Source organism: Amia ocellicauda, chromosome 8 (assembly GCF_036373705.1).
Source record: "Amia ocellicauda isolate fAmiCal2 chromosome 8, fAmiCal2.hap1, whole genome shotgun sequence".
Taxonomy (NCBI): domain Eukaryota; kingdom Metazoa; phylum Chordata; class Actinopteri; order Amiiformes; family Amiidae; genus Amia; species Amia ocellicauda.
This window is the reverse complement of record NC_089857.1, coordinates 21,881,307-21,895,121: the sequence shown is the minus strand read 5'-3', so window position 1 is coordinate 21,895,121 and position 13,815 is coordinate 21,881,307. Positions and strand designations below refer to the sequence as shown.

Here is a 13,815-nt window from a genome sequence, read left to right as displayed (position 1 = left end):
TTTACCACCAATACGAAACAGGAAGTAAGAAGAGCTGTTATGTTAAATGTTTGATGTGGCTGTCGTGTTTGTGTGAGGATGTTTGTGTACAGACATATGTGTGCCACATACCTAGCTAAAAAATAACTAATGCTTATGTCTAATGAAGGCAATATTTTGAGTGTATGGTCTGTGGAAACAATTGCTATTGTTTAAAATGACCTCGCTGTTGAGTTTAAGAAAAGACCAAATACTGTTTCAGAAAGACAAGAGAAAACATTCACTTCACCCACATCATTAACAATAAACATTTTTTTTTATGTTTTACTTTTGGCCAGTTATTAAGGTAGCTAATGCAAAACGTGACATAAAAAAGGGAAATATTTGTGCCTTTTTACAAGACTTTTACTGAGCACATGCAGTCTTGTTTTGCAGGATCTCTGTCTGATAAACCCTCTGGAGTCTTGCATAAGAAGAGCAATGATGATGATCTTTTGCTTGACTAAGAAACCCATTGATGCTTCCCTAATCTACCTCAACACATTAATGCAAATAGTTTATTGACTGCTGTCTCATGCAAAGGAGCACAATCATCCTTTGGTTGGCTTTTCTCTGAGACGCCCAGTGACAAGAATGGAGCAGAATGCATCAAGCGACTTCAGTGATATACAATTTACACAAGCTGCATCTGGCATCGAGATAGCACTCATGATCCCGGCCTTTCTTTCTGCTCTTATGGTTGGTTTGGCCTCAGTGTCTGACCCCAGAAAGCCAGGCAACGTATTAGTGCGTGGATTTTATTTCAACATATCCCTGATCTGTTTCGCCTCTGTGGGGGTGTGGACCCTGCAGGCCGATTCCCAGCTGAGTGAGCGGTGGCGCTACGGAAGGCTTGGCTGTTCCATATTGTTCTATACCGAGCACCTGAGCATTTACCTCCTCTTCTGCGTCTGCATGTTGGACACAATCGTGCTCTTCCTTCACACCGTCTTCGGCAACCAGTTTGCCAGGAGGTTCTTGTTTGGCGTCGTTGTTTCCGTCGCTCCTCATATAGTGGCCATTAGCTTGTTTCTCAGCCTCCAAGACATCTACCATGTCAATACAGACACCTGTGCCTTCTCAATCATTACCCTCCACAGGGCAGATGCCACCATTTCCACAAACCTGGTCATGTACGGTCCAGGGGCACTCTGCCTCCAGGTGTGCATGGTGATGAAAAACTGTAAAACCAACTCTCATGAAGAGGATGGAGATAAAGAGATCCTTGGCCTGGCTGGTGCCCTTCAGTGGACTGTTCTCTTCATGAATGTGGCTTACCTGCCAGGTACAGTTTTTCTTTTTTATGATGTTAGAAAACTGTTCTACCTGGCACATGTTTTTACTGTGTTTTCTTGTTTCTTTTGCTGAAGGTGATGTATAACAGTATAATTTGTAAACCCTCATAAAGGTTAATCCAGCCTGGATAAAAGGAAGGAACACTGACATGGAAATTCAGCTGTTATACTGTTATTTGATCAATATCAAGTCAATGCAATATTGCAATATTAACTTCCACACACAGGATGCTTTCTATATACCTTTTGTCCTAATGAGATTACATATATGAAGATCACTTCAAATTATTAATGAGTTAATTTGTCCAAAAGTAAAAACCATTGTTATATTTCTCTTAATTAGCTTATATCCTTTATAAGATGTGTCATTAGTTTTATATCCCTGTCCTCATTGATCCACAGATACTTTACTTCTGTAGTTCACAATACATCCGTATTTTGAAAGGCAATTTCTATGGAGGAGTTACATTTCTGCTGTTTAGCCAAATCTGAAAAAAAAAATCTATTGGGAAGTTTTGTTTTTGATTTTTATGAATGTGTTTGCAAATCCATAATATCTGTTTTTGCAAAGTTGCACATATGCATAAAGCACTCATACTGTGTTTTGCCCATAGGAGCTGTGGCTGTGCTTGGTGGCAGTGTGTCTCCTCCCCTGGAAATGGCTGTTGAGGTGTGTGCTTTTGTCCCCCTGGCTTTGACTCCTGCTCTGCACCTAGGGCTAGACAGAGGGATCCGAAGCCGCTGTCTAACGGCTCTGAAGAACATCAGGACCAGCAGGGAAGGAGCACAGGAGAGCACTGCAGGGTGTGGTGGACACACAGAGGGACACACACACTCTAGACCAGCGGTGGGCAGTTCCAGTCTTTGAGGGCTGGAGGGGTTCCTGGTTTTAGTTTGACCTCGTAATTAATTCCTTCATAGGATAAAAGCCAGTTTATTCCAGGCCTTAATTAGTTGCTGATTGAAAGGTACTTAGAAAACCTGCAGGAACCTAGCCTTCAAGTAGTATGACAACGAGCTCTTGAGTGTTTCAGTCTCGGAAACCACATCAAATGGCCTGAGCCTAGTATTTGATCTTATAAAGTAGTAGCTTAAATACCTTATGACTAAGACCTCTTTTCTCCGTTCACACTTGACAGAGAAAACAACACACATGTTTTGTTTCTTTTAAGGCAAATTCCTTCAATAAAATATTGTACTCTGTGTATATTGAATGTTTGTCTGATTATATAGTGCCAGGTGTCTTGTGCTGCCGTTGCGCAAATGCCTATTTGTCTGAAACGGATGTCAGCTGCTTTTTGACCTTTGTTTGAAACTTCGAGGAGCAGAACCCAATAAACTCCCCGCATGGTCTCAAATCCAAAGCAAGCGGAGTGAGAATGATTCAATCCTCGGCTACAGGGAGAAATGAGGCATACGTTCCCTTGTGGAATTGTAGAGGGAAGGATTTAAAGTGCGGCGGTCATGGCAAACAAACTGAGGCTGTTAGTAGAAAGAAGCGCTCGACAATTTGCAGAATAAGCCATGTCAAGTGTGCCTAACATCAACTAAATCCCTGGGAGAATAAAAGCGCTGTATAAAGAATACATCAAAGCTATTTTGCCTTGTTTCTTTCTTGGACCATATATGTAATGTTAGATTTACACCACTTGTGTGCCTATTACTGAAAACACAACTTGACTAAGCAAAAGTGACATTTAAAGCCTTATTTGTGTTACCAATAATTGATATTGTTTATTAAGGTGTGGACACAATAAATAGAGTCACAGCTCTCTTTTTTTAGCAGTTACACGTATGCCCATACATGCAAAATATCATTCTTGGAAGAAATACAGAGGGGGTGTTATATGTGGACTGAATAACCCACATAGTAGTAGTAACCTTGTTGTGCTGCAGTAATGATGTCACTGCTGCACCATAGCAACGTAAAACACTTTCTCATGCTATAGTAGACTGGATATTCATCTGCCATTGCCAATCCTCTTCATCATTGTTTATTGATTGAATAAAAAAGGCCGTATACAATGGTTTTCCTCAGTTATATCTGCCCATGTACCATGAGCGAGCATATTTGTACAGGCAATGCTGTGCTTTACTACCAGTCCCGGACACGGGTTCAAAACCATCAGCAACACAAAGGGCTACACTAGTAAACAACACCTTTGTGCCTGTTTCAATCCCCTTAACAATTACAAGACATAATTAAGTTGCAGTAGGGCTTGTTTGGCTTTATTACGCTGTCTGAGAATTGCAGTAATTAGAGAAGAAGGATGGCTTCCCTTTTCACTTAGAAGACAGCAGAGTTTAAAAATGGTGTTTATGTATCTAAGGTAATTAGAGAATGGGAATACACTGCTCAGTCATGTAAAGGTGAACAATTAGTTGTTTATGATACAAGTTCATTGTCACACATCGATGGCATTACCTAAGGATAACAAGACTCTCAGTCAGACCCAAGTATAAAGCATATGTGATGTACATAATGAAAAGCTGATCAGAATTGTGGCAAATTATCTATGGTGAATGATATTTTAATGTTTTACTAATATTGTCCTGCTTGGAATACGTCTGAGTGAGACAAATGTCTGTGGTACCTTGAACCATTAAGGCTGGTTATACTGTATAGTAAATTAAAAATGTGCACACGACATTCAAATAAATAAAAATGAATGACAACTGTATACATCTAATATAATTTCCATAAAATCTAATGTATTGCTACTTTGTTTATTAGTTATCATCTTTATGTCTTCTACAAGAGACTGTGGAAGAATCTGCTAGTTCACTGCCAGCAATCGGCAATGGATCTCATGCAAATGAAGCTCATTCACCGAACTAAGGCCTGCATGACATTTCTAAATCTAACATTTTTACTTCTATGTGTATGGTCAAGTCTATGTTCTACTTTCAAATGTTAAATAAGTATGATAATATGATAAAAACAATAGCATATTTACAAACAACTAAAATATAACTGTACAGTGCTGTTATTTCTTAAGTGTGCTTAGTCACTGGACCTGCAGAGACTACTGATATGAACCCTTTAATCTTATAAATGAAACCAGCTTTTAAGAAGTAAAACTCCAGATTTCTGAAATGTGTTAATTAAATATATAACATTTAATTCTTCATATATATTATCATTTTATATTCTTAAAAAAATATAATTCCACATTCGAGTCAAAGTGTTTTCCCATCCTCACTGGATTTTCCTAGATCATAAATTAAAGAGTAAAGCCTAATGTGCTCACTTCACTTGGTTTGGAAGCCAAGACTCTTAAACGAGCCTTCTGGAAGACTGGATATATAAGGCTTTTCCTATATCTGGGACATTGCATGATCAATCAGTCTTAATGACCTGCCACAGTAAACGAACACTTACAACTCAACCCCACTGTAAAGAACGCTGACCATTTCTCTTTTGTGTCAAACTGCCTGCATCCCTATAAATGAGTTTGACAGTACAGCTATTTCACTGGCAGAGTTATAAATGACACTTTGGGTCAGCTATCTGTCTTTCAAAAAACAGCATCTTGGCTTTCTATTAAGGAAACTTTACTTGGAAGCCCAGGGTAACCCAAAAGAGAAATATTCAGAATTATTTTATTTAGCACATTGGTAATTATATGTGTTCTGGTTCATGCAACAAAATATAGAAATGCTCTCATTGTGAAACAGGTGAAGACAACAGGAAAATAAATGAAGGAGGAAAAAATCACCAATTATAACAACAGGATATAAGTGGAAATTTCAGTTAATTTAATTAATTTCCAGCAATGCAATGTATTTTAAACAATTTCTACATATGTGTATGAATTATGCATGCTTGTAAATGTAAGAACACCCCAAGAACAAGCAGGAACTCAAGACAGCTGCAGTGCAGGCCTGCAGAGCATCACCAGGGAAGAAACCCAGCATCTGCTGATGTCTATGGGCTCCAGACTTCAGGCAGTCATTGACTGCAAAGGATTTGCAACCAAGTATTGAAACTCACAATTTAATTCATGATTATGTTAGTTTGTCCAAATACTTTTAAGCCCTAAAATTGGGGTGACCACATATAAAAATGGGTGTAATTTCTACACCGTTCACCCAAAATTGGAATGTAACTACCCTAAAATTAAAGGTGAAAGTTTACACTTAAAGAACATCTTGATTGTTTAATTTCAAATCCATTGTGGTGGTGTACAGAGGCAAAATTGTGACAATTGTGTCACTGTTTAAATATTTATGGACCTAACTGTATATTACATATACATTTATGTATTTATGTATTTATTTTAAAGCTTTTAATTGTTTTGTAAATGTATAAAGTAAAAAAATAACTTAATCATGATACTCTGAGTAGAGAATTGTAGACAACTCTGGTGTTGGCTTGATGGATTTTCCTGTTGCATTATTTAATGCTGGCTGTGTGATTGCTGCCATTTCTTCAGTGTTTAGGGGCATCTAGTGGTTTCTTTTGGAATTATAGTTTTTACGAAATGCAGTCTGAAGCTTACAATGTGGAACACTGTCATTAAAGTTTGATGCCTAATGACTGCAACCGAGTCTGCATCCCTAATCACCTTTCTGAGATCATTTTACTGTTCATACCCATAATGCTAAATAAAGGAAAGAGGACTTAGCTTCTTAATGAGCTGTATTACTATATTAATAATCATTACATGCATACATTAAATAACAGAAAATTACCATCAATAGATATTTGCCACTGGGCAATCGTTATTCTTGTATAAACCTGGATAAGGGCAATACATAAGAAAGAGATGTATCTATTTGTCACTAATCACACTCAGAGAAAGGGAGAAATTACTTGGCAAGGAAAATAAAAATAAACAACAAACCTGAGTTTTGCACCTGACAGATTTGATTCTGTTCCAATATTAAAGGACCTCTGAGGATTAACCATCAATTTTAATATCTCACATTTTAAAAGCCTTTCCCTGGGTAAAGTATTGATTCAAGTAACAAGAAGGGTTTATTGGTGTATTATTTGCTTTTAAGTTCACAAAAATTACACTTTATTCATACCTGCTACATCTATGATATGTGAGAATAGCTTTATTTACAGTTCCAACTTGAGACTTTAGGTAGTTAGTGCTGAATCATTTTCTACAATAAACTATTTCAGATTTAATATTTTACTATGGCTTAAACAGTATACACATATAATGACACAACCAAATAAAGATGACACATACAAAATTATCTAGAATGAAAACATCAACAAAAAGTCTGTTTTTTGAGCCCTGGACAGATTACCTCTGACTTTCAGCTGCTATCAGGGACTCTCTGTGCAGTATGTATTACTATGTAATAACAAAGGGAAAGAAACAGAGAATATTGGCTTTCTACTCAATTTGGATTCCCCAGCAGATCAGTCAGGGGTTGAACTGGAAATGACTCTAGCTGACACAGTGTTTTAGAGGCAGGTTTTTATAGAGTGCAGTCATGAAGAGTATGGACAGTAAACACATTGAGTGTTATTATGAATATCCACAACCTTTGTATTTGATAAGGTTCAGATAATATACTATATTTTCTCACAAGTACTTTAAGTTACATGACAGGACATAAAAGTGTATTTTTTCACACAAACATAATATTAAAAAGGAAACGTACAGTATGACTTATCTATCCACACACACACACATACACATACATCCCTACCAGCTTGTTTCTTGACACATGTTCATTGATGAGGCTCATTCCAAATATTAGTAATTGGAAACCAACTCTAGGCCCATTGATTTCACTGGAATAGTGGAACAAATGTTACTCTTTTGAAGTCTGACATCAAAGATTATTTCTCAGTGTAAAGCGTTCTCCAGAAACCTTGTATGCTGGACAGTAACAAACACAAGTAATAAAGCTTTAAATAAAGAGCACTCAGAAAGCAAACCAGTCATTCATCTTGCTTCGTGGTTGCCGGTCTTAGCTTTCCAAAGTGACAAACCTAATCTCTGTGACAGACTGCAATATGAGCTTTCAAGCCAACAATCTATCCTTTGCTATCCAGAGCTGTTTGATTTATTGCATCAACACTCAATTATTTACAAAACTCATTAAAAAACTTAAAAGAAACAGAGGAATGTCCAGCTGGCAGGACACATTTTGTAGGTAGGAGTTTATCACCTGAAATCAATATGCACATTTAATAAAACCCTTTCAAACTGAGAAGACATGTTAATATAAACTCAAGAACACAGTTAAACAAAGCCCAACTCTTTGAGGATGAAGGCAAAGGGGAAGAGGACACCTTGCAAACTCAGTAGGGTATCCTATGACAAGCAGGAAATTAAACAAAAGCAATGCATACACTCACTTGTGTCATCAATATTTTAGATTTTAATAAAATTTTTACAGTCCTTTGAGTTTTTTATGAATGATTTAACTAAACAAGTGGTGACTACATCTTCCGTAAAGTGATATTAAAGAAATACATTCTTAAATTAATATGTAGATACAAAAACATCCTATTTCGTTATCTCTTTACAGTCATGCATACATCCCACAGGAATAACATATGAATGCACTTCCCCTGAGTTCTGATGTTGATCAGATGTATGAGCCCTAACCCCAAACCTAGCCTGTTACCCTACCCGTAACCCCGACCCGAACTGTGTTGTACTTGCGATTAACTGTTATATGTGTTAACTGCTATTTCAAATAGCCTGACAATCTATGCGTAATAATATAATATTAATAATAATAATAAACCGCCACAATATGGCTTATGTGGAGGTCCATGGTTCATTCGTCTGAAGTGTTTAACTCAGTCCTCCAGGGCCGTGAAACGCGACAAAAGAAAGAACAAAGATGGGAAAACTCTCCAACACCTCCCCCAACATTCCTGCACTACTACTGAAGTTGTAGAGCAAATAGATCTCCGGGCACTCAACAATTAACATGTAGAGAGCAATACATAAAAAGTCTAATTTACAGATGTTATATTGGGGTAGTAGAGGGAAAAGAAAACAGCTCAACAGGATATTAATGTGCAGATGTTTTATTGCATGGATACAGACATAATCATTCGGGGATGCTTTCAGTAGCTCATCATGGTCTGAAAAAAGAGAAAAAGCTAAGTTATAACAGTGTGTGATGTAAAGTGTGTGATGAGGCAGGCTTTGAAAAACACAAAAGCCAGATTGTGTCTGTGCCTGTCTTTGAATTGCCACCAAAGAGAAGATGCCAGTTTGTTTCTGTGTAAGCTCTCTAACATTCATTTAAATTCCTTGGCATGAGGACAGGAAGAGAAATCACATTTAAAGCTCTTACAATTAGGGAAGGAGAAAATTGTGAACTTTATTCTGAAAATATTCCTCATGAAAATGCAATGGCAACCAAGTCACAAGTGCTCAACAGGAGGTGCAGTACCTGGGAGATCCAGTCGTTGAAAGCAGACACGCGAGTGAAGACGGTGGGCTTCTTCTCGTAGTTGCAGCCCAGACCAGAGACAAAGCTGGCGATGCCATGCACCTCCCAGATGCCCTGAGCATTTCTGCAGTTCAGGGGGCCACCGGAGTCACCCTGTGAGAACCAGAGGAAGTGAGACAGGGAATTATGGGCTTTTACCACTGTTTTTTACCATGTTACCACATAACATGTGTGTCAGAATTGCAGTCAATCCAGTCACACTTACGTTGCATCCAGCCACGATGCCATCTCCTCCGGCACACACCATGCTGGTTCTCAGGGCAGGGCCCCACCAGTCGGGCTTCGTGCAGGTAGCGTGGTCGACCACGGGCAAAAGGGCCTGCTGCAGGTTGTCAGCAATGGGGCCATTAGCTGAAACACAAGCAAGGCCATGATTTTGTGCAAGAGTAACAACTGAGCATTCAATTCTCGACATAGCTGGACGCTGGTTGAAATACAAACCTTGCGTTCAAATACTGCCATGACTTGAAACATGCTAGAATGTGTAATAACATTGTAATTACACCATAGTGGCAGTTTCATCATTTTGTTTTATTCTGTGCTATTTGATATTCAGCAGGGAATCGTGCCCATTACCTTCAAGGTCTAATTAACAGAAGATGCTCGAACATCCACACAAAAATATGTAAATAGGGACACATAACCAGATAGTAAATTGCAAAAAATAACCCTTACTGTAGAGCCTGCCCCAGCCAGTGATGTAACAGGGGTAGTTGTTGGTCAGGATGTCTCCAGGCTGAGGAATACAGGCCAGCTGGATCTGATCACTGAGGGTAACGTGCTCAGCCAACTTAATCAGAGCAATGTCATTGCTTTGGAAGAGAAAAATAAAGGGGTTCAGTTTAATACCTTTTTATGGATATTCTTCGACGTGCAGCTCCATGGGATGCACTGCATCAGCTCAGTTCACACTCGCCGAAATGGATTTACAGCCTAATTCTGCAGAGTGTCAGGAACCAGGATTCTAAAACCCTCGCTGTTAACAGATGAATTCTCCCTAAGCTTTGTTTCATTAGAAAAGTCTATATAGCAGACATTAGATATTGACAGCTGTGGGATAAATGATGGCTGTTACTGTACTTTTCTTTTTCAAAACATGTCTGAGTTGTTTCATTTTAGATTGATTGTCTTAATCAAAAAACAAAACTGAATTGGAACAATTATTTTTTCCAAATAAAGTAACACGAAACTCAGCACTGCTTCTGCAATGTATAATGAAAGATGACAAACATTCAGCTGGATCTAGAAACACGACAAGATGGATAGACACATTATGAGGAAGATGTGGCAAACTGTGTGATGAGGGTGAAGGGAAGCCTATTATGCAGAACATAAATTTCATCTGGGCTTGGGAGCTGAAATAATAATGTTCTGGCCTATGCACAGTTTGCCAAGATTCAGTTCTCCAGGGCTAGAGGACCGCCTGGTAATTATTGAACTGTAATCTGAAACATTACTAAAGTGATTAAGTTACTCCCTCAGCAGGGCACTACATTACATTTTCTTGGTATTTTTCAGTTGACTTCGGGAATGCAATTGTAGCCAACAAAATAAAACTCAATAAATAAAGTTTAAAGTTCAATGCAGTTCATTTAATAAAAATCTCATGAGCATTCAATTGATCTGCTCACCTACCTGCTTTAAACAAGTCAGCTATAGATAAACAGAAATGTGTTACTTTGTCACCTTTTGCCTAGTTTAGTAAGTGGAGTTTATAGCATTTGTGTGTCTTGGATCAATAAGCAACAGCTAAATACTACGGTAAGTGAGAAAAATGGGGAAAAGGAAACCAGAACCCAATGAAGGCCTTCATCAACGAAGCACTTGTGCTCATTTCAACGACAGGCAGCCTGTTTATCACACACTTGCTGCATGGAGGTCTGACTGCTGTGCAGGGAAGAAGGCAGATGGAAAGACAGCCCTCTGCTGTAGTGGCACGATGTGGAAGGACATGTGATGTACACGGCAGTCCTTACCCCAGGACGACAAAAATGGGATTCCATTTCTCGTGGACAAACAGCTGCTCTGCCGCAATGGCCTTGGATCCAGGTTCATCAGCCAGAAGATTGTGCTTCCCAACTACAACTCTGTAGGTGAATGCCTTGCTGCAAAGTGGGGTGATTTGGTGTCAAAATGGGTAATTTACAGTAAATGTTCACAAAATAAGTATTTGGTTTAGATACATCAGTATGTTAATCAATACATAAATAAATATCACATGGAAGACTAAACAACAGTGTTTGTGCACATGTAATGTAAAAGTGTGTTAGTTAAATAGTCAACTGTGTAACTGTCTAGGTTAAATTCTCTCAAGATGTCTTCAAAGGGACTTTAAGGCCTCTAGTCAATAAATCGGATTCTTAAGGTGGAATTGTAAAAATATTAACATATAGGGATATTTAAGGGGATGTTTTACATTGACTGTTTACATGACTTTAAATGAAAAAATTTTCATCCTCATTTCTGCTACACTGTAGAAACAGCCACATGGGTTCGCAAGCTGCTCACCCAGCTGGGAACGGTTTCATCCAGCAGTGAAGATGAATGCTTTGTCAGAGATCCCAAATCACACAATGCCACCTGACAGGTTCTCCAAATGTTCCAGTCAATATTTAATTGAAAAGACTATTAATGAAAGGGTTTAGTTATCCATTAGCTGATAATTCGACAGGTTCTTGAAACTGTGTGTCATGATGATCGACACAGTGAGAGTCAAAACCAAGACGATTGTCTGCTAGGCACCAATCTGGAATAGAGAACTGTGACGGATGGAGTGGACGTGATGCTCCAGTGTGGGGCAGCATGTCCTCCTGTCATCAGATCTATTTTTTTTATATCTTGATGTTCTTTCCATTATATCCACGCATGAGCTAATGAGGTTTGGCAGTGTTATTGGTACCTGCCCTGTTAGAATATGCCAGATTTTCCAATAATATTCATGCTGCGTACTGGCGTTCATCCGAAAGGCGTACGTAGAATTTGGTCATGTGGTAAATACGACTTCAGTCCATTCAAGTGACGGCAGACAAATCAGACTGAAATACAGAAATCAGAGACCACTGATATACGACAAAAGATTATTTTGTTGCTGCTAATGTGTTTTAAGAAGCACATAGACACCTGTTTACCTGTTCTGCTTTCCTATCAAAGAGGCGGGAACAAGATAGGAAACATATCAGGTAGGTGTTTTATTCTTTCACGTTTATAGGCTACATTCACATCTACCATTGCAATATTTAGCTGTGAATGTCACTGTACAATATTCATCTGCCACTTTCCCTGTTCTTGTCCTAATAAATTAGACATAATGTCCTGAAAGAAGGTCGCATAGTATGTAAAATATCATAAACTCGTGTATCATCCAGAATCCTGAGTTTCCCACTTGATCGGCCGTTTGAGTGCAATTTACAATTTCCAATTCCACCTGAATGCTCTGAAAGGAATGGCATGATGAATCCTAATAAAGGTGGGACACTGTTAATTCACAGCTTGCGCAAATTAAGATGAGTATAAAATTACATGTTGTTCAGCGTTATAAACAGTCAATATTATCCATAGACTGTCTTTATTTTCAGTGCCATTGCAGTGTATTCTTTTCTCAACAAATCGACTTACTTGATACAGTGAGCAGCAGTCATTACCCAATTGGTGGCAATCAGGGAGCCTCCGCAGGTGTGTCTCCATTCATCATTTTTCAAGTATTGAAGGGAGATCTTGAGAGCAAGGAAAGATGGAGAAGGAGACCAAAATAAAAATACCCCACTTCAACACCTGCTTGACCTATCCTGCCCTGCTTGTTCTTGCACAGTGAGTCACTCATGGGTAGAGAGCAATATTCTGACAGGTATTTTGACTAAAACACATTTTGCAGTCACAGAATAAGCAATCAGAAAACATCACAAAGGACAGAAAGTCCTTTGACAGCTCTTACCTGCCAGGGCCAGCTGTGGGGACGGGCATCAACTCCATTCACCACCCTGGTCACAGAGGGCTCAATGGCAGGCACACCGCACCCATAGGCTGAAACAGCACAGAGACATGAAAAACTGTTTTAAAGACAATTTGTTGGATAGTTTACTTCAAATAAATGTATAATACAATATATTATGCATTTCTACATCATGTTTTTGACTATTTCCAGACCCAAGATTCGCTTACCGGTGGCGAGGAGAATGGAAGCCAGTACAACAGGTATCATTTCGATGGTTTTCCAGCAGCGAGGTAATGCAAAGTTCAGGATTGCTTTTATAAATAGTGACCCTTATCTTGGCAGGGCTGCTTGATAAGCTTGTAGGCCTCCAATTGGTAAAAGTCAAGGCTACTCTGGGTAAATATTTTACATGATTTTTGGAGAATATACACGTCATCATAAACTCTGTATTAATAAATATAAATAAATATTATATAAAGCAACAATATGTACATGAATGTATTGGACAATAGTAATCAACAAATAGATTATTTTTTCTCCTATTACTATTACTGCAGTTATTATTTTTGATGATGATCATAATAATTATACTACTAATAATACAATTTCTATTTCAACATTTTCATTTCACTTCTAACAGTCATTCCCACAGGAGTTGTTTCATTCTGCCTTGATTCAATATGTACTGTTTTATCAGGTGGGTACGGGGATTTTTTTTGCTTGCATATAGAGTATAAAAAGGCACTACAAGGTACTACAAGGCTTACATGTGGCAAGAGCAGAACACTCTGTCCTGTGAATTGAACTGGGAATAAGGAGCTCACACACTTTAATTGTCGTAGGACGTCTAATTTGCAGCTTCGATTCCAGCCCTGCAATTCAGCTTAACAACAAGCGAAGATTAAGTTCATGTGTGGTAGATCTGCAAACACCTGCAGTGGTTCTCAATGAGCCGGTGTGCTGAATTCCCTCTCATTATCTTAGATTGCTCAACATCGACCATAGCATGAAACATTTTCACCACTGGGACATACGGTCTTTCCCCTATGTTTTCTCACAGCCTACAGACTTATATCCTGTCTATGCTTAAAAAAATATATACATATACTGCACAGACTTAATGGCTGG

General features: G+C 38.5%; 1 protein-coding gene across 1 annotated transcript; it reads right to left on the bottom strand.

The window, feature by feature from the left end:
* Positions 1-8,309: 8,309 nt before the first annotated feature.
* Positions 8,310-12,974, bottom strand: LOC136754663 (chymotrypsin-C-like). Its single transcript, XM_066710693.1, has 8 exons — positions 12,915-12,974; positions 12,688-12,776; positions 12,372-12,469; positions 10,733-10,861; positions 9,432-9,568; positions 8,962-9,107; positions 8,697-8,849; positions 8,310-8,382 (listed from the first exon to the last, which is right to left on the bottom strand). Exons 1-8 carry the CDS (start codon positions 12,952-12,954, stop codon positions 8,365-8,367), a joined length of 810 nt encoding a protein of 269 aa, XP_066566790.1. The 5' UTR covers positions 12,955-12,974; the 3' UTR covers positions 8,310-8,364.
* Positions 12,975-13,815: the final 841 nt, after the last annotated feature.

Bases quoted from the DNA above. Each gene is read 5' to 3' on its own strand.
- LOC136754663 (XM_066710693.1), bottom strand. From the start codon at position 12,954: ATGATACCTGTTGTACTGGCTTCCATTCTCCTCGCCACCG. The intron at 12,777-12,914 runs GTAAGCGAATCT...GTGCTGTTTCAG, and splicing joins TTCCATTCTCCTCGCCACCG to CCTATGGGTGCGGTGTGCCT. The intron at 9,108-9,431 runs GTAAGGGTTATT...CTTGTGTTTCAG, and splicing joins TGGCTGGGGCAGGCTCTACA to CTAATGGCCCCATTGCTGAC.